This window comes from Ranitomeya variabilis, chromosome 1 (genome assembly GCF_051348905.1).
Source record: "Ranitomeya variabilis isolate aRanVar5 chromosome 1, aRanVar5.hap1, whole genome shotgun sequence".
In the NCBI taxonomy this organism is placed as follows: Eukaryota; Metazoa; Chordata; class Amphibia; order Anura; family Dendrobatidae; genus Ranitomeya; species Ranitomeya variabilis.
This window is the reverse complement of record NC_135232.1, coordinates 115,029,605-115,054,103: the sequence shown is the minus strand read 5'-3', so window position 1 is coordinate 115,054,103 and position 24,499 is coordinate 115,029,605. Positions and strand designations below refer to the sequence as shown.

The 24,499-nt window shown below is 44.5% G+C and overlaps 1 protein-coding gene across 1 annotated transcript in view; it reads right to left on the bottom strand.

Annotated features, from left to right (window-relative positions):
* The window catches only part of MRPS27 (mitochondrial ribosomal protein S27), a 116,493-nt gene that overhangs the window by 36,243 nt on the left and 55,751 nt on the right, over positions 1–24,499 (bottom strand). Inside the window, exons 5-6 of the mRNA XM_077287901.1 lie at positions 4,098–4,212; positions 757–835 (exon numbers count right to left, since the gene is read on the bottom strand). Coding sequence (XP_077144016.1) covers positions 757–835; positions 4,098–4,212 — 194 coding nt within the window. The remainder of the gene's footprint in view (positions 1–756; positions 836–4,097; positions 4,213–24,499) is intronic.

The window sequence follows — 24,499 nt, the reverse complement described above, 5'->3', positions numbered from 1 at the left end:
TGAAAGGAGAGAACCTCGCGTGTATGGCCACCTCTCCATCGTACACAAATAAGAGAGCTCCGAGTACACTATAAAACTGCCTTGTGCCTGCTCCTGCCTGTCAGCGGAGGTTGGCACACTGTGTATATGGGTATAATGGTGCCTCCACTCCTCGGCGGCAGTTTGTGACTGCCCTAGATATCACTATTATTGCGCAGCATTTACACACTCATCCATACTGGGTGTGAATGGAAGGAATACCAGGGAAGGCGGGCATCTGGACTCATTACTCGCCTATATACACAGGGTGCCAACCTCTGCAGACAGGCAGGTGCAGAGACTAGGCATTTTATCACTAAGTGTACTCAGAGAGCACTTTTATATGTGTATGGTGTTTGTTGTTGTTGTCCTTTTAACCAATAACAATATATATTACATTGTGTATCTACTTGCCGGGGTTTCCTATGTCAGCCACTTTTTGATTTGAAACCTCTAAACATCAATTTTTCCTAAGATTTTTCCACCTCTCCATCGCCAGCAATGTGTGAATGAGGTGGGTCCATCCTGACGACTGGACCCCATCATGTAACCGGTGGATAAGCCACACATTGCCGAGATTACCATGTCCTTTTAATAATAAGGCATGCTTAGTCAATAAGAGTCTCACAATGAGAGGAAACCTCACACTCTGCTGTAATATGTAACGCAATGATGGACAGACACACATGAAAAATAAGACATGGTATATAAGATGGGCAGAAAAAACGCACACCGTACCTTCCCAATGTTCATTCTTTATGAATGTATCAATTAGTAAGTTATATGTGAAGTCATCTGGAAAAATGCCATACTGAACCTATAAAGGCAACAGACAATTATTTCTGAAATTATCACACAAGTAAGGACTTACAGCAGCACACTACTTCCTAAGGCGGTAACATTGGTACCCATAGCTGCAGTATAAAACCTGAGGGAGGGTCAGACTCAAATGACTAAAGAAATAGGAAGGGGGATTCAGATTAGTTTAGGACTCTTTTGGCATTTAGACCTGATGAAGCCGGTATACACACTTTCATGATATAACCCTTTATTAAATTGTTCTATGCCACCTAGCTGATTGGCAGCCCCACAGTGTCCCTCCTGCTGCTGAGATCTAACACCGCTCAGTACAAGCTGCAGCTGTCAGTCTGGTAGGCGAGTGCGACGGAATACACATTGACTCATGAGCTCTCTCCCTCTTTAGCTGGTCTCATAACATGCTCATCTTAAAGGGAACCTGACATCAGGATTTACAATAGGAGGTATTGGGAGAATTTCGTCAAGACTCTTAATGGTTCTATACCTATACTCTACATGTGTGTGATTAAAAACAATCTTGAATCCACCCTCTGTGCGGGTACAGACGTTTCCGGGACTGCTGTCAGTCATTAATACGACATGTTGGGATTGCACCCACAGCAACGTGACCGTCATCCCTGCGTGTGTGGGGAGGAGAAGCCGTCTCTCTTCTCTGACTGCCTGCTCTCCTTGCACATGATGGGATGTCGGTCACGTTACTGTGGGTGCAATCCCAACATGTCGTATGAATGACTGACAGCAATTTGTGAAGTGAGGGAGGATTGAACATCGTTTTTAAACACACAAACGTAGAGTTTAGGGATCATTACATACATTATTAGGAGACTGATAAAGCACTCAGAAAACCTCCTATGGGCAAAAGATGCTGTCAGGATCCCTTAATGTCAGGATTACACGGTCACTCCGACAAAGTCAAGTTCTCCAGTCTCAGATCTAAGATATGCAGTTCTTATGCAGTTTCATAAACGGACACAAATAAGTTTATATTTTAACCAATATGGCTAAATAGAGCTGTAAGGGGCGCAATAAGGGACAAAAAGAAAGCATTTAGAGAATTAAAGGAAGTAGGTAGTGAGGAGGCATTAAATAAATACAGAAAATTAAATAAATTCTGTAAAAAGCAAATCAAGACAGCAAAGATTGAGACAGAGAGACTCATTGCCAGAGAGAGCAAAAATAATCCCAAAATATTCTTCAACTACATAAATAGTAAGAAACTAAAAAATGATAGTGTTGGCCCCCTTAAAAATAGTCTGGGTGAAATGGTAGATGAGGATGAGGAAAAAGCCAATATGCTAAATGACTTTTTTTCATCAGTATTTACAAAAGAAAATCCCATGGCAGCCAATATGACTAGTGATAAAAATTCCCAATTAAATGTCACCTGCTTAACCCAGCAGGAAGTACAGCGGCGTCTAAAAATCACAAAAATTGACAAATCTCCGGGCCCGGATGGGATACACCCCCGAGTACTGCAGGAATTAAGTACAGTCATTGATAGACCATTATTTTTAATCTTTAAAGACTCCATAATAACAGGGTCTGTACCACAGGACTGGCGTATAGCAAATGTGGTGCCAATATTCAAAAAGGGGACAAAAACTGAACTCGGTAATTATAGGCCAGTAAGCTTAACCTCTACTGTGGGTAAAATCCTGGAGGGCATTCTAAGGGATGCTATACTGGAGTATCTGAAGAGGAATAACCTTATGACCCAGTATCAGCACGGGTTTACTAGGGACCGTTCATGTCAGACTAATTTGATCAGCTTCTATGAAGAGGTAAGTTCCGGACTGGACCAAGGGAGCCCAGTGGATGTAGTGTATATGGACTTTTCAAAAGCTTTTGATACGGTGCCACACAAAAGGTTGTTACATAAAATGAGAATAATGGGGATAGGGGAAAATATGTGCAAGTGGGTTGAGAGTTGGCTCAAGGATAGGAAACAAAGGGTGGTTATTAATGGAGCACACTCGGACTGGGTCACGGTTAGCAGTGGGGTACCACAGGGGTCAGTATTGGGCCCTCTTCTTTTTAACATATTTATTAATGACCTTGTAGGGGGCATTCAGAGTAGAATTTCAATATTTGCAGATGACACTAAACTCTGCAGGGTAATCAATACAGAGGAGGACAATTTTATATTACAGGATGATTTATGTAAACTAGAAGCTTGGGCTGATAAATGGCAAATGAGCTTTAATGGGGATAAATGTAAGGTCATGCACTTGGGTAGAAGTAATAAGATGTGTAACTATGTGCTTAATTCTAAAACTCTGGGTAAAACCGTCAATGAAAAAGACCTGGGTGTATGGGTGGATGACAAACTCATATTCAGTGGCCAGTGTCAGGCAGCTGCTACAAAGGCAAATAAAATAATGGGATGCATTAAAAGAGGCATAGATGCTCATGAGGTGAACATAATTTTACCTCTATACAAGTCACTAGTTCGACCACACTTAGAATACTGTGCACAGTTCTGGTCTCCGGTGTATAAGAAAGACATAGCTGAACTGGAGCGGGTGCAGAGAAGAGCGACCAAGGTTATTAGAGGACTGGGGGGTCTGCAATACCAAGATAGGTTATTACACTTGGCGCTATTTAGTTTGGAAAAACGAAGGCTAAGGGGTGATCTTATTTTAATGTATAAATATATGAGGGGACAGTACAAAGACCTTTCTGATGATCTTTTTAATCATAGACCGGTGACAGGGACAAGGGGGCATCCTCTACGTCTGGAGGAAAGAAGGTTTAAGCATAATAACAGACACGGATTCTTTACTGTAAGAGCAGTGAGACTATGGAACTCTCTGCCGTATGATGTTGTAATGAGTGATTCATTAATTAAATTTAAGAGGGGACTGGATGCCTTCCTGCAAAAGTATAATGTTACAGGGTATATATTAGATTCCTTGATAAGGCGTTGATCCAGGGAACTAGTCTGATTGCAGTATGTGGAGTCGGGAAGGAATTTTTTTCCCCATGGTGGAGTTACTCTTACCACATGGGTTTTTTGCCTTCCCCTGGATCAACATGTTAGGGCATGCTAGGCTATGGGTTGAACTAGATGGACTTAAAGTCTTCCTTCAACCTTAATAACTATGTTACTATGTTACTATGAATATCATGTATATAAATGTGACTCCTGGCCGTGAGGTTATGTGGTCTGAACCTTACTGACAAGTCTCACAGCATGCCATAAATGTTTTGTTTTTTCTTTCCAAGGTAATGAGAAGGGTCCTAGAGGAAATAAGTCTTACCTTATTCTTCAAAGTATACAAGGCTTTGTCTGAAGCTCCATACTGGAGACATTTCCTAATCCACCCATGTATCGTCCAGTTCCTCAGATACCAACAGTTCGGACTATGACGAAACCTAGAACAATAAAAGCCACAAGATTGGAATACCACAATGCAGAAAAGGAGGAAAAAGTGCTCTCCAGCTTTGACCAGTAGAAAGTAAAAATTAAAAAAAAATATCACAATAATTAGTCCAATATTAAAAACATACACATGATTAAGGCTTTTAGCTGAAACGCGTTGTTTATGGACATTTGTGGCTGCCAGTGTGTATATTTTTAATATTGGACGAATAAATGATTTAAAAAAAACATTTTTTACCTTCTACTGGTCAAAGCTGGAGGCAAAAAAAACAAAACATTTTTTATCTAATTTTCCGCATTGTGGCACACATGCAGAACAAGGGACAAGATGCATCAGAACATACTGAGCTGAATTTCCCTTATCCTATTCCCTCTATAAGACTGGAATACTGGTACAATCACTAACAATAATAATAATAATAATACTACATAATATTAAATTCATCAACATAACCTGAAAAACAATTATAAATAGTGAGATATAATGTCAGCATACAAGGAGGGTGTACATGCGTGTGTGCACAATGTACCAATGCCAGCAATCTGCTTCACCCAGTTTTATATCACATGCAGTTCTATAAGATATTTGTACGACAGGACAAACAGCATATACGCCTATGCTACAATGGAGATGTAGAGAGATCCAAAAAAAGTGCAAGAGCACTTCTCAAAACTTTATATCTTCTTTATTGCAATGTTAATCCATGAAAACATAAAAAAAAGGAGCACGAGTATAACAAAATCCTATAAGTCAACGTGTCGTGTTTCGAGAAGCCTTAAACGGAATTTGTCAGCAGGTTTTACTATATAATCTGAGGGCAGCATGAGGTAGGGGCTGAGACACAGATTTCAGGAATGTGTCACTTATTAGGCTGTGTGCTGTTGTATCCACACAATAAATGATTTATCAGCAGGAGATTATCACTGCTCAGACTAAAGCTCCTGTGCCTCCTGGTTCAACCACACCCCTTCCTCTGATTAGCAGCTTACTGTCAATACACAATGTACACAGAAAGCTGTGTTGTGGGCAGAGGGGCAGCTTTCTGAGCTCTGCTACATGCAAAACACTGTGTCCCACAGTAAATACTAAGTGATACGTCTCTTTTCCTACATTATGCTGCTCTCAGATGACTTAGCAAATATCTGCTGATATTCCCTTTAAAGGGCGGCCTTTATTTAGCGCCATATCTCCTCGAACGTGGGTTTGCATCTCGCCCTACTGTGCCAGCATTACCGACCTGTGAATCGGAGGGTGCTGCGTATTGTTGCTCTCAGGCACTTCTCGTGTGCCACATAACAGTGCTGTTTGGGGTTTTTGCTGCTGCCAGGTTATTAGGGAAATGTCTGATGTAAGTGGAAGCGTTGCCCTCCGCTCTGTATTGTAACCATGAGTGTTCCTGGGAGTCCCGGATTAGCTCCTCATTATGTGTAGCTGGAGAACTTGGCTCTCGTTTGTAATGCAAAGTGAAGCGGAAGCCAATATTGTAAAAAGGAGCAAATCAGTAATGTAATAGTACCTAGTGCTTTCTAGGGCCCTGGGGCATAATGACAGTACCAATCCCTTATCAGTGTGCGCTGACGTCCGGCCTGTCCTAATGCCAAGCTACAGTAATAGATATTCAGAAGGAAGGAGAATGGCTGGGTCTGCCGCACGGAAGGGATCAGCCTGCAATAGAGACATCCAGATGCCGGCCACCTCCAGCAGCGTTCTCCAGCGCTTCCCGTCAGGGATATTTCTTCCATCTGATTGAACTCGCTTTCCAGAACATTTACCATATTATTACCGCTACCAGCCCTCCTCCAAATTACCCCGTGTATCGTCTGCTCCAGGCGACTAGAAGGACCACTAAACCCTGCCTAGTGCAATAATATCACAGCTAAGGCCAGGGAGAAGTGTAACGGACCCGAATGCTCTGGAGAAATATGCAGCCTGCGCCACTCCTTACGGCACTTTATTACGGGAAGTCCAGCACATTATTTATTGAACTGTGAGACCGTGTTCACACATTGCAAAACGATTACGCCAGATTTGGTAACAATCTGCAACAAATTCTTCAGGTGACTTTAGGACATCACCCAGCCCTTCCTAAAGCCACCGTATCGGAAATCTGGGAAATTCGGCCAAAGGCTGAACATTCTACAGATGAAAAACATCACAGCGTGCTCTCCTTTCACATGGATTGTGAATGTCTGTGGAATCTGGAACACAAATCCACAGCAAATCCGATGCAGAGATCCGGCAGACAAGCCGTGCAAATCTCATTTCTGGCCTGTCATAGCGGTCAGTCATCCTAAAACCCTCGTACGGTGTAGCAATATGCATTTTAGAAATAACCCCTTCATATCCTTTAGCTACAGACTACTAGTGATGGGCACCGAGCATTCCTCCATATGCTCCCTCAGCCGACAGCTACCTACAAGATGGAGACCGATAACTCAGCTGCCCAAGGAGTAAAAGGATTAGGCATGCTGATATCCCGCTGCCCGCTCCTCCTTTCTCCCATTGTGTGAGAAATGGCGTCAGGTTTGCTAACATTAATTGAATGTGTTTGGCCTCATTAATACAAGAGTCTGGATGTGCAGTTTGGCCCCTAGACTAATAAATGGTAGCTTTGTGCATCGTCACCCATTGTGTTTATTGATTTTGCTATCTAATTAAATAATTTTGTGATGATTATAAGGATGCGTTCACACAAAGCCCGAAACCGCTGCGCGCCTGACCTGCTTGATGTAGAATCATCTAATTTTGAGGGAAACAGCCGTTTTCCTAGCAAATCCGGCTGTATAGACTGCAGAATTTTGTGGGTCTAACAACTCAATGTGGAGTTCAAGGACCACATGGGATGAGGCCCGCGGAGGTCCTTGGCTGCACGTATCCGAGTATCAATACAATCTTAGTGTTCATCTTTGACAGTGATATTTCATAGTCCCTCTCTCTCAAGTTTTGTCGCGTCTTAGTGAATTACTAATATAAAGCTACATACACATTTTTGACACCAGTGCAGCCGCCAAGTTTTCCCAGGTGAAACCGCCAGTGGTCATTTTCCCGAGGCATCATTGCTGGCGGCTTTGCCGTTGGCATTTTTACGGTGAGGTATAGAGAAGAGTTGGCTTCCTAGCGGATGCCACCCAAAGAGTGACCATGGATGGATCTTTAACTGCGCTGCTGAAAACACCGTATAATGAAAAATGAGATCCAGGAGTCGAAGTGTAGAAAACTGCGGCTTTATTAGTCAACATGTTTCAAAGTTCACAAACCAAATATGTGGTTTTGTCCTGAAGAAGAAGTCTGTGAACTTTGAAAAGCGTTGACTAATAAAACTGCAATTTTCCACACATCGACTCCTGGATCTCATTCTTCATCATAGAGTGTCTTCGGCAGCACAGTTAAAGATCCATCCTCCATGGTTTTTCCTTCCGTTGCTTGTATCCTGGATCAGAAGCAGCCGTTCTACTGAGCTTTCCTTGGTGTTGTGGCACAGCCCAGCCAGGTGAGGACATCCCTGCACCTATCGGTCTCATATCAGGGTAACACCCTACTTCCCGCTATTGGATTCTAAGAGTGAGCATGGTTTCCAAACCCTGAAACTGTAAAAGAAGTGGCATAAAAAGTAATATGACAGAATATTAATTCTATAAGATACTTTTTCAGAGAGAATCTGCCTTACTATGACGCCGTGTGCAAATACTCTAGGCCATGTTCACACGTTGCGTTTTCGCTGCTTTTTTATGCACATTTTAAGCTGCGTTTTACAGAATCAGCAAAGCCTATGAGATTTCACAAATCTCATGCACACATTGTTTTTTTTTTCCTGACTGAATTTTTGCAAACTGCAGCATGTCACTTTTTTTCACCCATAGAAAGCAATGAGTAAGCGTAAAAACGCAGATATCAGGTTTTGCTGCATTTTTGATGCAAAAACCTTGAGGAAGTTTATCAGCAGGCACAAGAGACCATAAAAACGCAGCAAATACGCAGCAAAACCTGCTTTTTGTAAGCAGCATCTTTACTGCCAAGAAAGAAGCAGCAAAAACACAACGTGTGAACATAGCCTGAATCATACATGTAGCCTTTGGTGTACATTTTGGGCCAAAAATAGAAGTGGGTCCAAAAAGAGTATGAATGGAAAAACCAACACTTCTCCATTTGGAAACTCCTCCAGAAACTGCATAAAAACCCCACAATAATTGGACATTTAGTTCCAGTCCTACAATAGTTTAATTCTTACACTCCCCGTTCTGCAGCATCTCCATCTTTACCGCAGCCATTCCAATACAAGCAAATCAGCCCCCAAATCCTACCCTGGGGATATGGCATTTTAAGGAGCCGTGTATAAAAGGCTTGAACAAACATTAATTTGTCAGTTCCCTCCTCTTCTATTGTGAATATTGAAACAGATGACCAACCTCTAGGACCAGAATCCGTGAACCCATTACTCTACAATCCATGGGGAGCCATAACATGCATGAACGCATCCAAATACCCTCATTTCATTCCCAAATAACAGGTGCCAGCACAGGGTTATGCAAGCACAATCCGAGAGCAATTATTCTCCGGCCACAATCACAAGCATTTACCAGTCCAGAGGAGACCCCCGCCTCTCGCCATAAAATACACTCTACATCAGCGACAATACGCAGGGGGCTCCTAAACACGGTATTCAGGAAGAAAAAGAAACCATAGAAAAGACAGTGGAATGTATCAATAAAAAGGAAGTAAATTGTGGTGCCGGACAGATTTACAGAATATATTTCAACCTTTTATTCTTCTATATTCTTGTATTAAAAAGTTTATAAAGAAAAGTAATATACGTTATCTAGAATAAAAAAATAATAATTAAAATTAACCCAATAACCCAACCAATTACCCTTTTTTGCTGCGATAGTTCACTTTATAGCCGGATGCTTAGACAGACTTCATATTCATTAACACTGGTGTCTCGGATGCCAGTCTTAATGAGGGTCGTCAGGAATAAGCTGTGTGGATTTTATTAAGAGGCGCACGCCACTAAATTAATTCAGACCATTTTAGAAGCGTCCTGAGCATCGCCAGAATTAAGACTCTAGTCAGGGACTGGAGTAAGACTTCTGGCATAAGAAATGCTACCATGCCCCTTCCCGCCCCAGTACTTTTTTGTGGAAAAAGTAGAAACTGGGGTGAAAACACCAAAATTCGCAACATTTTTGTGGAGCTCTACGTTACACAAAAAATCATGCGACTTTTCAAAGTGTTCTGCGCCAGTTTTATGGGGAAAACACTCATGAATCGACCTGCACAGACTTTACAACCAAATTGTAAAATTAAAAATTACCGTAAGCAAATTCTCAACAGACCATATTTAAAATTCTATTGTTTTGCTTCTATGCAGGCATTGCATCTCTATGGAAACCGACATGGTGATCCTGCAGTCTTCCAATCCCTGACATCTGATTGGTTAGACAGACGTGTAGACTACACATAACAGAGACTGCAGGATTGCAGGACTACAGAGAGAGTTTGTTGTCTGTTACCATGGAGATGTAGAAGCAAAACTGTAGAACGCCTTTACCCCTAACGTGCTTCAATCTTTCCATTTTATAAGCAACCAGAGAAAACAAATGCTTACAAAAAGGTAGGCACAAGTGGGTTGTCTTCTCCGCCTACAGTAGAAAAATATTTAGAATCCTCAGTGGTTGATACCTTTTAACGGCTATCTGAAAAGATGGTAACAAATTGCAAGCTTTCGAGACTACACAGGTCTCTTCACCAGGCAAAGACTAATGCAACATCTGAAGAGTCGCATATTTATACACAGCAGAGCACAGAAATAATGCCATAGATAAGACAGGTGACGCGAAGCAGAACTACCATTATGTGATCAGCCTACAGTAGGCCTTTATTAGATAACAATGTTATGCCTATATGATAGTAATAGGCTGGTTTCACATTTGCGTTTTTTGCCGCTGCGTTTTAGCGCAAAAAAACGCATGCTTTTTTTCCTATATTTAACATTAAAAACGAATGCGTTTTTATTGTATGCGTTTTGCCGCGTTTGACGACGCATGCGTCTTTTCTATGCTTGCGTTTTGTTGCAGAAATGCAACATGTAGTAATTTCTAGAGGCTTTTTTTGCGGCAAAAAAAACGTATTGCTGTCTATGTAAACGCATGCGTTTTTAAGCACATGCATTTGGTTGCGTTTTAAACGCATGCGTTTCAATAGAAAAAAACAAGAATACACACTGATAAGCCACGCCCCACCATCAAGGTGATAAAGGGATCCAAACCCTAACCCTACCCCTAAAGCTGGTAATTCAATTGCCGGCTTTTCATTTCTCCTGCCTAAACCCGACATGATATGAGACATGGTTTACATACAGTAAACCATCTCATATCCCCCTTTTTTTTGCATATTCCACACTACTAATGTTAGTAGTGTGTATGTGCAAAATTTCAGCGCTGTAGCTATTAAATTTAAGGGTTAAATCGCAGAAAAAATTGGCGTGGGCTCCCGCGCAATTTTCTCCGCCAGAGTGGTAAAGCCAGTGACTGAGGGCAGATATTAATAGCCTAGAGAGGGTCCATGGTTATAGAACCCCCCCTGGCTAAAAACATCTGCCCCCAGCCACCCCAGAAAAGGCACATCTGGAAGATGCGCCTATTCTGGCACTTGGCCACTCTCTTCCCACTCCCGTGTAGCGGTGGGATATGGGGTAATGAAGGGTTAATGTCACCTTGCTATTGTAAGGTGACATTAAGCCAGATTAATAATGGAGAGGCGTCAATTATGACACCTATCCATTATTAATCCAACTGTATGAAATGGTTAAAAAAAAAAACCACACACACAATATTGCAAAGTATTTTAATGAAATAAACACACAGGTTGTTGTAATATTTTATTGCTCTCTCAATCCACCTGAAGACCCTCGTTCTGTAGCAAATTAAAAATAATAAACCAACAATATACATACCTTCCGTAGATCTGTAACGTCCCACGATGTAAATCCATCTGAAGGGTGTTAAAATATTTTACAGGCAGGAGCTCTGCTGTAATGCAGCTGTGCTCCTGCCTGTAAACCCCGGGGAACGAAGGTAATGTAGGTCAATGACCTATAGTTACCTTCAGTCGCGGTGATGCGCCCTCTGCTGGATGTCCTCATATGCGCAAACGCAGGAAAAAACGCATGTAAACGCGTCAAAACGCCGCGGTTTTTTTACCGCATGAGAAAACGCATGCGTCTAAAAAACTCAGCGTTTGCACGCGTTTACATGCGTTTTTTTACCACCTGCGTTTGCATTTTTAAAAGCAAATGTGAAACTAGCCATAGATGACAATTTCTTGGTTTGTTTTTTGAAGTTTGTGAGCTTTTTATTTTATTTTATTTTAATAAACATCCCTAGCCAAGGTCCACTGAACTTTGGACTAAGGTTCGGTCGAACAAGACGGATCCAAACTTCCAACGTTACGCTCATCCCTAACCAAGACCAACCTGTTCAGTTCATTTCAAGCCCTTTCACATAATAGACAATTAAAAAACAAACAGGTACCCTTCACACTTATGAAAGCCAGAAAAGACATACCTTAAAACCCAAACCTAAACCTGTCACATAGGGCTCCAACTATTACACATCGTATGTCCAAAGAACAAGGAACACCTCTGCAGGTGCTAAACTTACATCTCTGGAGGACACAATCCCCTTTACATGTTTAGTCCATATGTCAGTGAAAACTAGAGTTAAAATTACAAAACTACAGCAACTATCTCTGGGTTAATTTACACTGACTGACAGATGCCAATGAAAAACCACCAATTGGTTACTTGCACACCCAACAGCAGTTGTTTAATCGCCTGTTTAGACAGTCCAACAGCACTACATGTGCACAGGACGATCATTAATACGATTGTGGTGTATACATAGAATATCATTCTTTTCGGCAGCACTTGTCCTGTTTAACAAGACGTTGTGCTGCTGAGAACAAATCAAGCTTAAAAATCTGATCATTTGATGGAATGAGCATTTTGCTCGTTTGTCGGGAAAACAAAAGAATGTTTAGACTGATTGATCGGGAAACATGCACTCCTAGGGAAGAAGATGCTTTCTGGATTATTGGATGTACACCTTGAAAGAAACCAATCAGGCAATTCATGCTGCCCAAAAAAGAGTAATTGTGCAGCACATATTGCAACCAGTTATATTCTCTGAATGCGTTTTAGAGAAAATATACTTTGATGATCCGGCCGGCAGCCATAAAGAGAGATTAGCCCAGTGCGGCCCTGGCTGGCTCTTACTTATGTGTAATTAACAGGTCTCTTCCTCACTTGTACGTAGGGAGAGACCTGTCAATCACCTCTAGCAGTGCGGAAAATGGCCAGGATAGTCCCGGCCGGATCTTCAAGGTATATTTTCTGTTATGAAGATCTGCCCAGTTATGGAGGTGTGAAATAAATAAGAGGGTTGAGGTTAGTAAAGCAGCAAGACTACTTTCTGTATCCTTTTGGTATGGAGACCTCCCGGCTAAAAATGTAGCATGGAACTTTCAGAATAAAGGAAACAGGCCATGCACATATACTGCGTGGGCAGAGGCTTGTAATGCAGCATATGGAGCGCTGCAATCAATTACAGCCAAACAGATCTGCAGGAGAAGACCGCGACCAGAATACCAATGATCAGGTATAAAAAAGGCCACATTTCACGCCTCTTCATGCCGTGCATCACAGCCAGCCATTATAAAAGGCACAAGCTAAATGAGAATCTAGGTGAAAAACGTAGCAAAATATCAATGGGAAATCAAGATCAAAAGTTGCAGGCAATTAACGGTCGGTTCTGTGTACACCATGCTCCACGCCCGGCGCAGGCAGCTCCACGCCCGGCGCAGGCAGCTCCACGCCCGGCGCAGGCAGCTCCACGCCCGGCGCAGGCAGCTCCACGCCCGGCGCAGGCAGCTCCACGCCCGGCGCAGGCAACTCCACGCCCGGCGCAGGCAACTCCACGCCCGGCGCAGGCAACTCCACGCCCGGCGCAGGCAACTCCACGCCCGGCGCAGGCAACTCCACGCCCGGCGCAGGCAACTCCACGCCCGGCGCAGGCAACTCCACGCCCGGCGCAGGCAGCTCCACGCCCGGCGCAGGCAGATCTACATCAAGTACAATAACTTCACTTGTTTTTTTACTACAGAGACAGGAAAAGACAGAAGTAACTTATTACATATGGCCATAGGTGCCTGTGGTAAGGAAGATGAATTTTCACTTTTTTTCTGTAAGTTGAGAGGTCCTGTGTGGAAACTAACCCAGTGGAAGAAGCAACTGTTATCCCTCCATGCAGACTTGTGCTGAAGAAAGCCATTACAGCAGAAAAAAAACAGACTTGGAACGAGGAGCTCTCGAGGAATCTAATAACTTCTCAGATCTGTCTCAATATTAAGCGGCTGCAATGCGTTGGTGGGGGAGAAGTGTTTTTTTCATGTAAGCCATCTGATCTCATTTTTTCCCCAAGGTGCATTACAGGAGCGGTGTGTGAATAAAAATACTGTACCGATGACATCCAGACGGCAGGACCGGTGATAGGCTGTGCACGATGAAGAGACTGGTGGGGTGAGCGGTTGCTATAGTAACACCGGAGAGATGGGGGGTTTCTGCCTTATTTCCAGAGTCCCAGAGCAGGTCGAAAAAACTCTAATTTACAACCTACACAAGCGTTAATTATATAACCCACTCAAGACTCCCTGAGCCTGGGAGGTCGCCCTCCGCTCCGAGGAAAAAGAAAAACTAGTTCTGTGCACGGGACTTCATGGGGATTCTGCTCATACAGGTCCCGGGGTTTCTTGGCCTTTTGGATGAATTCTCATTATTTGCTGTAGGTGGGCAGCAATGCCGAGGCTCCCGCTCCATGGCTACTGAATGTCGGAGGTTTGATCCCAGCTTGACACATACATTATAAATGAAATAATGGCTGAAAGCGAGTCATTATTAGTATGGCCGCCTTCCTTACATGGAATGTGTTGCCGTGGTCCTAGAGAGTCACATATAACCGCTGCCCCCAATTCCAGCATATCGTGATCGGTAATTCTGTGCCTTTTCTCCCTCCTGGCTGCCTCTGCAGTGTGAAATTCTGCCAAGCGACAGCCTTTCAAATTACTGCAGTTTAATGAAGCACAAAGAAACCTAACCTGAGGACAGAATGGGAACAGTGGTAGGAAAATATTGTAAAGGGGTTGTGCAGCAGCTCACTCTTCCCAATCTGGTACCAGAAGACGCTGCTGTTGTAGCGACCATTAGATTTCATATATCAGGGCTCATCCTCACTTGCGAGAAATACGGACGAGTGTAATCCAATTAAAAAAAAAAAAATCGGATTGTACTCGGACCAGTGTTATTCAATGAGTTACATTTCATCATTTTTTTCTCAGTTGAAATCGGACGAGACTCGCCAATGTAAGTCAAAGGGTGCGAGAGAAAAAAAATAAATAAATCGCACAGCACTCGCACCATGCATAGTATAGGTGTGATTATATATAATTGTCTACTATATAATTGTCTAAGGGTCACTTCCGTCTGTCCTTTTGTCTGTCCATCTGTCACGGATATTCATTGGTCGCAACCTCTGTCTGTCATTGAAATCCAAGTCGCTGATTGGTCGTGTCCGTTTTGCCGCGACCAATCAGCGACGGGCACAGTCCGGCGGCAAAATGGCCGCTCCTTCCTCCCCGCAGTCAGTGCCCCCTCCATAATCCCCTCCAGTCAGCGCTCACACAGTGTTAATGGCAGCGGTAACAGACCGCGTTATGCCGCGGTGTAACGCACTCCATTACCGCTGCTATTAACCCTGTGTGACCAACTTTTTACTATTGATGCTGCCTATGCGGCATCAATAGTTAAAAGATCTGTTAAAAATAATTAAAAAAAATAAAAAATCGTTATATACTCACCGTCCGTCGGCCCCTCGGATCCAGAACCGGCCTTTCCCGCTCCTCGGGACGCTCCGGTGACCGCTCCATGCATTGCGGTCTCGCGAGATGATGACATAGCGGTCTCGCGAGACCGCTACATCATCATCTCGCGAGACCGCAATGCACTCTTGGGACCAGAGCGCGCGAGGAGCGTCGGTAGCCGCTTCGCTTGGATCCGGGGGCCAACGGAGGGTGAGTATAGAACTATTTTTTATTTTAATTCTTTTTTTTTTTTTTTTTTTTAACAGGGATATGATGCCCACATTGCTATATACTGCGTGGGCTGTGCAATATACTATGTGGGCTGCGCAATATAATACGTGGGCTGTGCAATATAATACGAGGCCTGTGCTATATACTGCATGGGCTGTGCAATATAATACGTGGGCTGTGCAATATAATACGTGGGCTGTGCAATGTACTGCGTGGGCTGTGCAATATACTACCTGGGCTGTGCAATATACTACCTGGGCTGTGCAATATACTACGTGGGCTGTGCAATACACTACGTGGCCTGTGTTATACACTACGTGGCCTGTGTTATATACTGCGTGCGTGGGCTGTTATATACTACATGAGCTGTGTTATATGCTATGTGGCCTGTTATACACTCCGTGGGCTGTGCTATATACTCCGTGGGCTGTGCTATATACTCTGTGGGCTGTGCTATATACTCCGTGGGCTGTTCAATATACTACGTGGGCTGTTCAATATACTACATGGCCGGCCGCGAACAATCAGCGACAGGCGCAGTCCGAATCCTGTGTATTCAATATATTATTCTAAAATCTTAATAAATAAACTACATACATATTCTAGAATACCCGATGCGTTAGAATCGGGCTACCATCTAGTACATATATATATATATATACACACACACACACTGCTCAAAAAAATAAAGGGAAGGAACACTTAAACAACAGAACATAACTCCAAGTAAATCAAACCTCTGTAAAATCAAACTGTCCACTTAGGAAGCAACACTGTTTGACAATCAGTTTCACATGCTGTTGTGCAAATGGAATAGACAACAGATGGAAATTATTGGCAATTATCAAGACACACTCAATAAAGGAGTGGTTCTGCAGGTGGGGACCACAGACCACATCTCATTACCAATGCTTTCTGGCTGATGTTTTGGTCACTTTTGAATGTTGGTTGTGCTTTCACACTCGTGGTAACATGAGACGGACTCTACAACCCACACAAGTGGCTCAGGTAGTGGAGCTCATACAGGATGGCACATCAATGCGAGCTGTGGCACGAAGGTTTGCTGTGTCTGTCAGTGTAGTGTCCAGAGACTGGAGGCGCTACCAGGACACAGGCCAGTACACCAGGAGACATGGAGGGGGCCGTAGGAGGGCAGCAACCCAGCAGCAGGACCGCTACCTCAGACTTTGCGCAAGAAGGAACAGGAGGAGCACTGCCAGAGCCCTGCAAAATGACCTCCAGCAGGCCACAAATGTGCATGTGTCTGCACAAACGGTTCAAAACCGACTCCATGAGGATGGTCTGAGTGCCCGACGTCCACAGATGGGGGTTGTGCTCACAGCTCAACATCGAGCAGAACGCTTGGCATTTGCCACAGAACACCAGGATTGGCAAATTCGCCACTGGCGCCCTGTGCTCTTTACAGAAAGCAGGTTCACATTGAGCACATGTGACAGATGTGACAGAGTCTGGAGATGCTGTGGAGAGCGATCTGCTGCCTGCAACATCCTTCAACATGACCGGTTTGGCAGTGGGTCAGTAATGGTGTGGGGTGGCATTTCTTTGGAGGGCCTCACAGACCTTCATGTGCTCGCCAAAGGTAGCCTGACTGCCATTAGTTACCAAGATGAGATCCTCAGACCCCTTGTGAGACCTGAATCCGATTGAACACATCTGGGACATCATGTCTTTAACCATCCACCAATGTCACATTGCACCACAGACTGTCCAGGAGTTGGCGGATGCTTTAGTCCAGGTCTGGGAGGAGATCCCTCAGGAGACCATCTGCCACCTCATCAGGAGCATGCCCAGGCACTGTAGGGAGGTCATGCAGGCACGTGGAGGCCACACACACTACTGAGCATCATTTCCTTGAATTGAGGCATTTTCACTGAAGTTGAATCAGCATGTAACTCCATTTTCCACTTTGATTTTGAGTATCATTCCAACTTCAGACCTCCATGGGATATTAGTAGTGATTTACTTTGATAATTTTTAGGTTTTATTGTTCTCAACACATTCCACTATGTAATGAATAAATTTTTACAACTGGAATACTTCATTCAGTGATATCTAGGATGTGGGATTTTAGTGTTCCCTTTATTTTTTTGAGCAGTGTATATATTTGCCTAAAATACAAAGGAAATGTGTCATCTTTAACCCCTTCCCGACCCATGACGCCTATGCGGCGTCATGGAATGATCGCATCCCTGCAGATCGGGTGAAAGGGTTAATTCCTATTTTACCCGATCTGCAGGGAGAGGGGGAGTTGTACTTCAGCCTAGGGGGGGTGGCTCTGCCCCCACGTGGCTACGATCGCTGATTGGCTGTTGAAAGTGCAACAGCCAATCAGAGCAATTTGCAATATTTCACCTATGAAAATGGTGAAATATTGCAATCCAGCCATGGCCGATGCTGCAATAGCATCTGCCATGGCTGGAAATCATGTTCTGGCCCCCCCCCCCACCGCCCCCGATCTCCTCCCCAGTCCTCCGTTCTGTCCGGTACCCCCCTCCGTCCCCCTGTTCGCTCCCCCGTGCTCCTGTCCGCTCCCCCGTGCTCCTGTCCGCTCCCCCCGTCCTCCGATCCCCCCCCCCCCTGTGCTCCGATCCACCCCCCCACCACCCCCTCATACGTACCGAGCCTCCCGAAGTCGGTCCGTCTTCTCCCTGGGCGCCGGCATCTTCCAAGATGGCGGGCGCATGCTCAGTACGCCCGCCGAATCTGCAGGCTGGCAGATTCATTACAAAGTACATTTTGATCGCTGTGGTAGGTTCTACCACAGCGATCAAAATAAAAAAATAATAAATAAACCCCCCCCTTTATCACCCCCATAGGTAGGGACAATAATAAAATAAAGAAAATATATATATTTTTTTTTCCACTAGGGTTAGGGTTAGAACTAGGGGTAGGGTTACGGGTAGGGTTAGGGTTAGGGGTAGGGTTATGGCATGTGCACACAGAGCGGATCGTCCGCGGATCCGCAGCGGATCGTCCGCGGATCCGCAGCGGATCGGCAGCGGATCGGCCGCGGATCGGCCGCGGATCGGCAGCGGATCGGCCGCGGATCGGCCGCGGATCCGCAGCGGATCGGCCGCGGATCGGCAGCGGATCCGCAGCGGATCGGCCGCGGATCGGCAGCGGATCCGCAGCGGATCGGCCGCAGATCCGCAGCGGATCCGCAGCGGATCTGCAGCGGATCGGCCGCGGATCTGCAGCGGATCGGCAGCGGATTGGCCGCGGATCCGCAGCGGATCGGCAGCGGATTGGCCGCGGATCGGCAGCGGATCCGCAGTGGATTGGCCGCGGATCCGCAGCGGATTGGCAGCGGATTGGCCGCGGATCTGCAGCGGATTGGCCGCGGATCCGCAGCGGATTGGCAGCGGATTGGCCGCGGATCCGCAGCGCATTGGCCACTGCGAATTCGAAGCAGTTTTCCATCAGGTTTACAGTACCATGTACACCTAAGGAAAACCAAATCCGCTGTGCCCATGGTGCGGAAAATTCCGTGCAGAAACGCTGCATTGTATTTTCCGCAGCATGTCAATTCTTTGTGCGGATTCCGCAGCGTTTTACACCTGTTCCTCAATAGGAATCCGCAGGTGAAATCCGCACAAAAAAAACACTGGAAATCTGCTGTAAATCCGCAGGCAAAACGCAGTGCCTTTTACCTGCAGATTTTTCAAAAATCGTGCGGAAAAATCTCACACGAATCTGCAACGTGGGCACATAGCCTTAGGGTTAGGGTTGGAATTAGAGTTAGGGTTGGAATTAGGGCTAGGGTTTGAAATAGGGTTAAGATTAGGCTTGTGGTTAGGGTTACGGATAGGGTTAGGGGTGTGTTGGGGTTACAGTTGTGGTTAGGGTTGGGATTAGGGTTACGGTTGGGATTAGGGTTAGGATTAGGGTTGGAATTAGGGTTACGGTTGTGTTGCGGTTAGGGTTGTGGTTAGGGGTGTGTTGGGGTTAGGGTTGTGATTAGGGTTATGGCTACAGTTGGGATTAGGATTAGGGGTGTGTTGGGGTTAGTGTTGAAGTTAGAATTGAGGGGTTTCCACTGTTTAGGCACATCAGGGGTCTCCAAACGCAACATGGCGCCACCATTGATTCCAGCCAATCTTGCGTTCAAAAAGTCAAATGGTGCTCCCGCCCTTCCAAGCCCCGACGTGCGCCCAAACAGTGGTTTACCCCCACATTTGGGGTACCAGCGTACTCAGGACAAACTGGGCAACAACTGTTGGGGTCCAATTTCTCCTGTTACCTTGCAAAAATAAAAAATTACTTGCTAAAACATAATTTTTGAGGAAAGAACAATTATTTTTTATTTTCACGGCTCTGCGTTATAAACTTCTGTGAAGCACTTGGGGGTTGAAAGTGCTCACCACACATCTAGATAAGTTCCTTCGGGGGTCTAGTTTCCAAAATGGGGTCACTTGTGGGGTGTTTCTACTGTTTAGGCACATCAGGGGCTCTGCAAATGCAATGTGACGCCCGCAGACCATTCCATCAAAGTCTGCATTTCAAATGTCACTACTTCCCTTCCGAGCCCTGACGTGTGCCCAAACAGTGGTTTACCCCCACATATGGGGTATCAGCGTACTCACAACAAACTGGGCAACAAATATTGGGGTCCAAATTCTCCTGTTACCCTTGTGAAAATAAAAAATTGCTTGCTAAAACATCTTTTTTGAGGAAAGAAAAATGATTTTTTATTTTCACGGCTCTGCGTTGTAAACTTCTGTGAAGCACTTGGGGGTTGAACGTGCTCACCACACATCTAGATAAGTTCCTTGGGGGGTCTAGTTTCCAAAATGGGGTCACTTGTGGGGGGTTTCTTCTGTTTAGGCATATCAGGGGCTCTGCAAACGTAACATGATGCCCGCAGACCATTCCATCAAAGTCTGCATTCCAAAACGTCACTACTTCCCTTCCGAGCCCCGGCATGTACCCAAACAGTGGTTTACCCCCACATATGGGGTATCAGCGTACTCAGGAGAAACTGGACAACAACTTTTGGGGTCCAATTTCTCCTGTTACTCTTGCAAAAATAAAAAATTCTGGGCTAAAAAAATATTTTTGAGGAAAGGAAACAATTTATTATTTTCACGGCTCTGCGTTATAAACTTCTGTGAAGCACTTGGGGGTTCAAAGTGCTCACCACACATCTAGATAAGTTCCCTTGGGGGTCTAGTTTCCAAAATGGAGTCACTTGTGGGGAGTTCCTACTGTTTAGGCACATCAGGGGCTCTGCAAACGCAGCCTGATGCCCGCAGAGCATTCCATCAAAGTCTGCATTTCAAAACGTCACTACTTCCCTTCCGAACCCCAACGTGTGCCAAAACAGTGGTTTACCCCCACATATGGGGTATCATCGTACTCAGGAGAAACTGGAAAACAACTTTTGGGGTCCAATTTCTCCTATTACCCTTGGGAAAATAAAAAATTGTGGGCTAAAAAATCATTTTTGAGAAAATAAAAATTATTTTTTATTTTCATGGCTCTGCGTTATAAACTTCTGTGAAGCACTTGGGGGTTCAAAGTGCTCACCACACATCTAGATTAGTTCCTTGGGAGGTCTAGTTTCCAAAATGGGGTCACTTGTGCGGGAGCTCCAATGTTTAGGCACACAGGGCCTCTCCAAATGCGACATGGTGTCCGCTAATGATTGGAGCTAATTTTCCATTCAAAAAGCCAAATGGCGTGCCTTCCCTTCCGAGCCCTGCCGTGCGCCCAAACAGTGGTTTACCCCCACATATGGGGTATCATCGTACTCAGGACAAACTGGACAACAACATTTGGGGTCCAATTTCTCCTATTACCCTTGGGAAAATAAAAAATTCTGGGCTAAAAATCATTTTTGAGGAAAGAAAAATTATTATTTTATTTTCACGGCTCTGCGTTATAAACTTCTGTGAAGCACCTGGGGGTTATAAGTGCTCACTATGCATCTAGATAAGTTCCTTGGGGGGTCTAGTTTCCAAAATGGGGTCACTTGTAGGGGAGCTCCAATGTTTAGGCACACAGGGGCTCTCCAAACGCGACATGGTGTCCGCTAACGATTGGAGCTAATTTTCCATTCAAAAAGTCAAATGGCATGCCTCCCCTTCCGAGCCTTGCCGTGCACCCAAACAGTGGTTTACCCCCACATATGAGGTATCGGCATACTCAGGAGAAATTGCCCAACAAATTTTAGGATCCATTTTATCCTGTTGCCCATGTGAAAATGAAAGAATTGAGGCTAAAAGAAATTTTGTGTGAAAAAAAAGTACTTTTTCATTTTTGCGGATCAATTTGTGAAGCACCTGGGGGTTTAAAGTGCTCACTATGCCTCTAGATGAGTTCCTTGGGGGGTCTAGTTTCCAAAATGGGGTCACTTGTGGAGGAGCTCCAATGTTTAGGCACACAGGGGCTTTCCAAACGCGACATGGTGTCCGCTAACGATGGAGATAATTTTTCATTCAAAAAGTCAAATGGCGCTCCTTCCCTTCCGAGCCTTACCATGTGCCCAAACAGTGGTTTACCCCCACATGTGAGGTATTAGTGTACTCAGGAGAAATTGCCCAACAAAATTTAGGATCCATTTTATCCTGTTGCCCATGTGAAAATGAAAAAATTGAGGCTAAAATAATTTTTTTGTGAAAAAAAAGTACTTTTTCATTTTTACGGATCAATTTGTGAAGCACCTGGGGGTTTAAAGTGCTCACTATGCTTCTAGATAAGTTCCTTGGGGGGTCTAGTTTTCAAAATGGGGTCACTTGTGGGGGAGCTCCAATGTTTAGGCACACGGGGGCTCTCCAAACGCGACATGGTGTCCGCTAAAGTTTGGAGCCAATTTTTCATTGAAAAAGTCAAATGGCGCTCCTTCCCCTTCCGAGCCCTGCCGTGCGCCCAAACAGTGGTTTACCCCCACATATGAGGTATCAGCGTACTCAGGACAAATTGGACAACAACGTCCGTGGTCCAGTTTCTCCTTTTACCCTTGGGAAAATAAAAAAAATTTCGCTAAAATATCATTTTTGTGACTAAAAAGTTAAATGTTCATTTTTTACTTCCATGTTGCTTCTGCTGCTGTGAAACACCTGAAGGGTTAATAAACTTCTTGAATGTGGTTTTGAGCACCTTGAGGGGTGCAGTTTTTAGAATGGTGTCACTTTTGGGTATTTTCAGCCATATAGAACCCTCAAACTGACTTCAAATGTGAGGTGGTCCCTAAAAAAAATGGTTTTGTAAATTTTGTTGTAAAAATGAGAAATCACTGGTCAAATTTTAACCCTTATAACTTCCTAGCAAAAAAAAAACTTGTTTCCAAAATTGTGCTGATGTAAAGTAGACATGTGGGAAATGTTATTTATTAACTATTTTGTGTCACATAACTCTCTGGTTTAACAGAATAAAAATTCAAAATGTGAAAATTGCGAAATTTTCAAAATTTTTGCCAAATTTCCGTTTTTTTCACAAATACTCAGAAATTATCGACCTAAATTTACCACTAACATGAAGCCCAATATGTCATGAAAAAACAATCTCAGAATCGCTAGGATCCGTTGAAGCGTTCCTGAGTTATTACCTCATAAAGGGACACTGGTCAGAATTGCAAAAAACGGCAAGGTCATGAAGGGGTTAACATTAGCCCTTTTAGAGATAATTTAATCTTTAACTTGCTTAACTGTTCACAATAACGGTACCGTCACACAGTACCATTTTAATCGCTACGACGGCACGATCCGTGACGTCGCAGCGATCGTATGATTATCGCTCCAGCGTCGTAGACTGCGGTCACACGTTGCAATCAGGGCGCTGGAGCGATGCCGAAGTCCCCGGTAACCAGGGTAAACATCGGGTAACTAAGCGCAGGGCCGCGCTTAGTAACCCGATGTTTACCGTGGTTACCAGCGTAAACGTAAAAAAAACCAAACAGTACATATTTACATTCCGGTGTCTGTCCCCGGCGTTCTGCTTCTCTCCACTGTGTAAGCGCCATAGCCGGAAAGCACAGCGGTGACGTCAGACGTCACCGCTGTGCTCGCTTTCCGGCTGGCAGACGCTCACAGTGCAGAGAAGCTGAGACGCCGGAGGACAGACACCGGAATGTAAGTATGTACTGTTTGTTTTATTTTACGTTTACGCTGGTAACCACGGTAAACATCGGGTTACTAAGCGCGGCCCTGCGCTTAGTTACCCGATGTTTACCCTGGTTACAAGCGAACACATCGCTGGATCGCTGTCACACACAACGATCCAGCGATGTCAGCGGGTGATCAAGCGACGAAAGAAAGTTCCATACGATCTGCTACGACGTACGATTCTCAGCAGGGTCCCTGATCGCTGCTGCGTGTCCGACACAGCGATATCGTAACGATATCGCTAGAACGTCACGAATCGTACCGTCGTAGCGATCAAAATGGTACTGTGTGACGGTACCCTAACAGTCATCCTGACCAGGGGTGCCCAAACTTTTACATGCCGCTGTATGCTAGACTCAATCATCAGTGTTTTGTACCCAGAATGGAATACAAATGGCCAAAGAAGATCTGTAAATCCCTATAAGTGCTACCACGGCTGCAGTAACAGATGTTTGCACAAGGCTGATTGCAGCTTTTGTTATGTTGCCAGTACACAGTCGGAGGCATATAATGACAGATGACCCTGTAGATTGACATTCTATAGACTGCCTCAAGATCTTTACCAATAATCAGTAATAAGTGTATTACCATTGTTTGTGGGTGTTTTATGGTATAAGGTATATGTGCAGAATCCAGGCCGAGTTGAATAGGCGCACATATAAAGCGATGTATTGCTTATATACTGTATATACTTGCCTGTATACCCTCCCATCTGTGCGCTGGCAGGCTGCAGCAAATAGGAGCAGATTGCCAAGCAGAGCAAGGCACGGCAATGATGGAGGTGGTTGGAAGGAGTTTCTCACAAGGGAATTACAAGAATGGGAGGTGGAGAACTAATTAATGGGATACGGGAAATGACAAGAGCACACTGCTCGGTACACATAATATCAGCAAGTCCCAAGTCATCCATCCCCTGCATGTTCAGAGGAACTACTGCTGCATCAAGTACCAGTAACTACACAGCCCAATGGTTATACATAATGAAAGCTGATCATTAGAAATCCATGCTTTTCT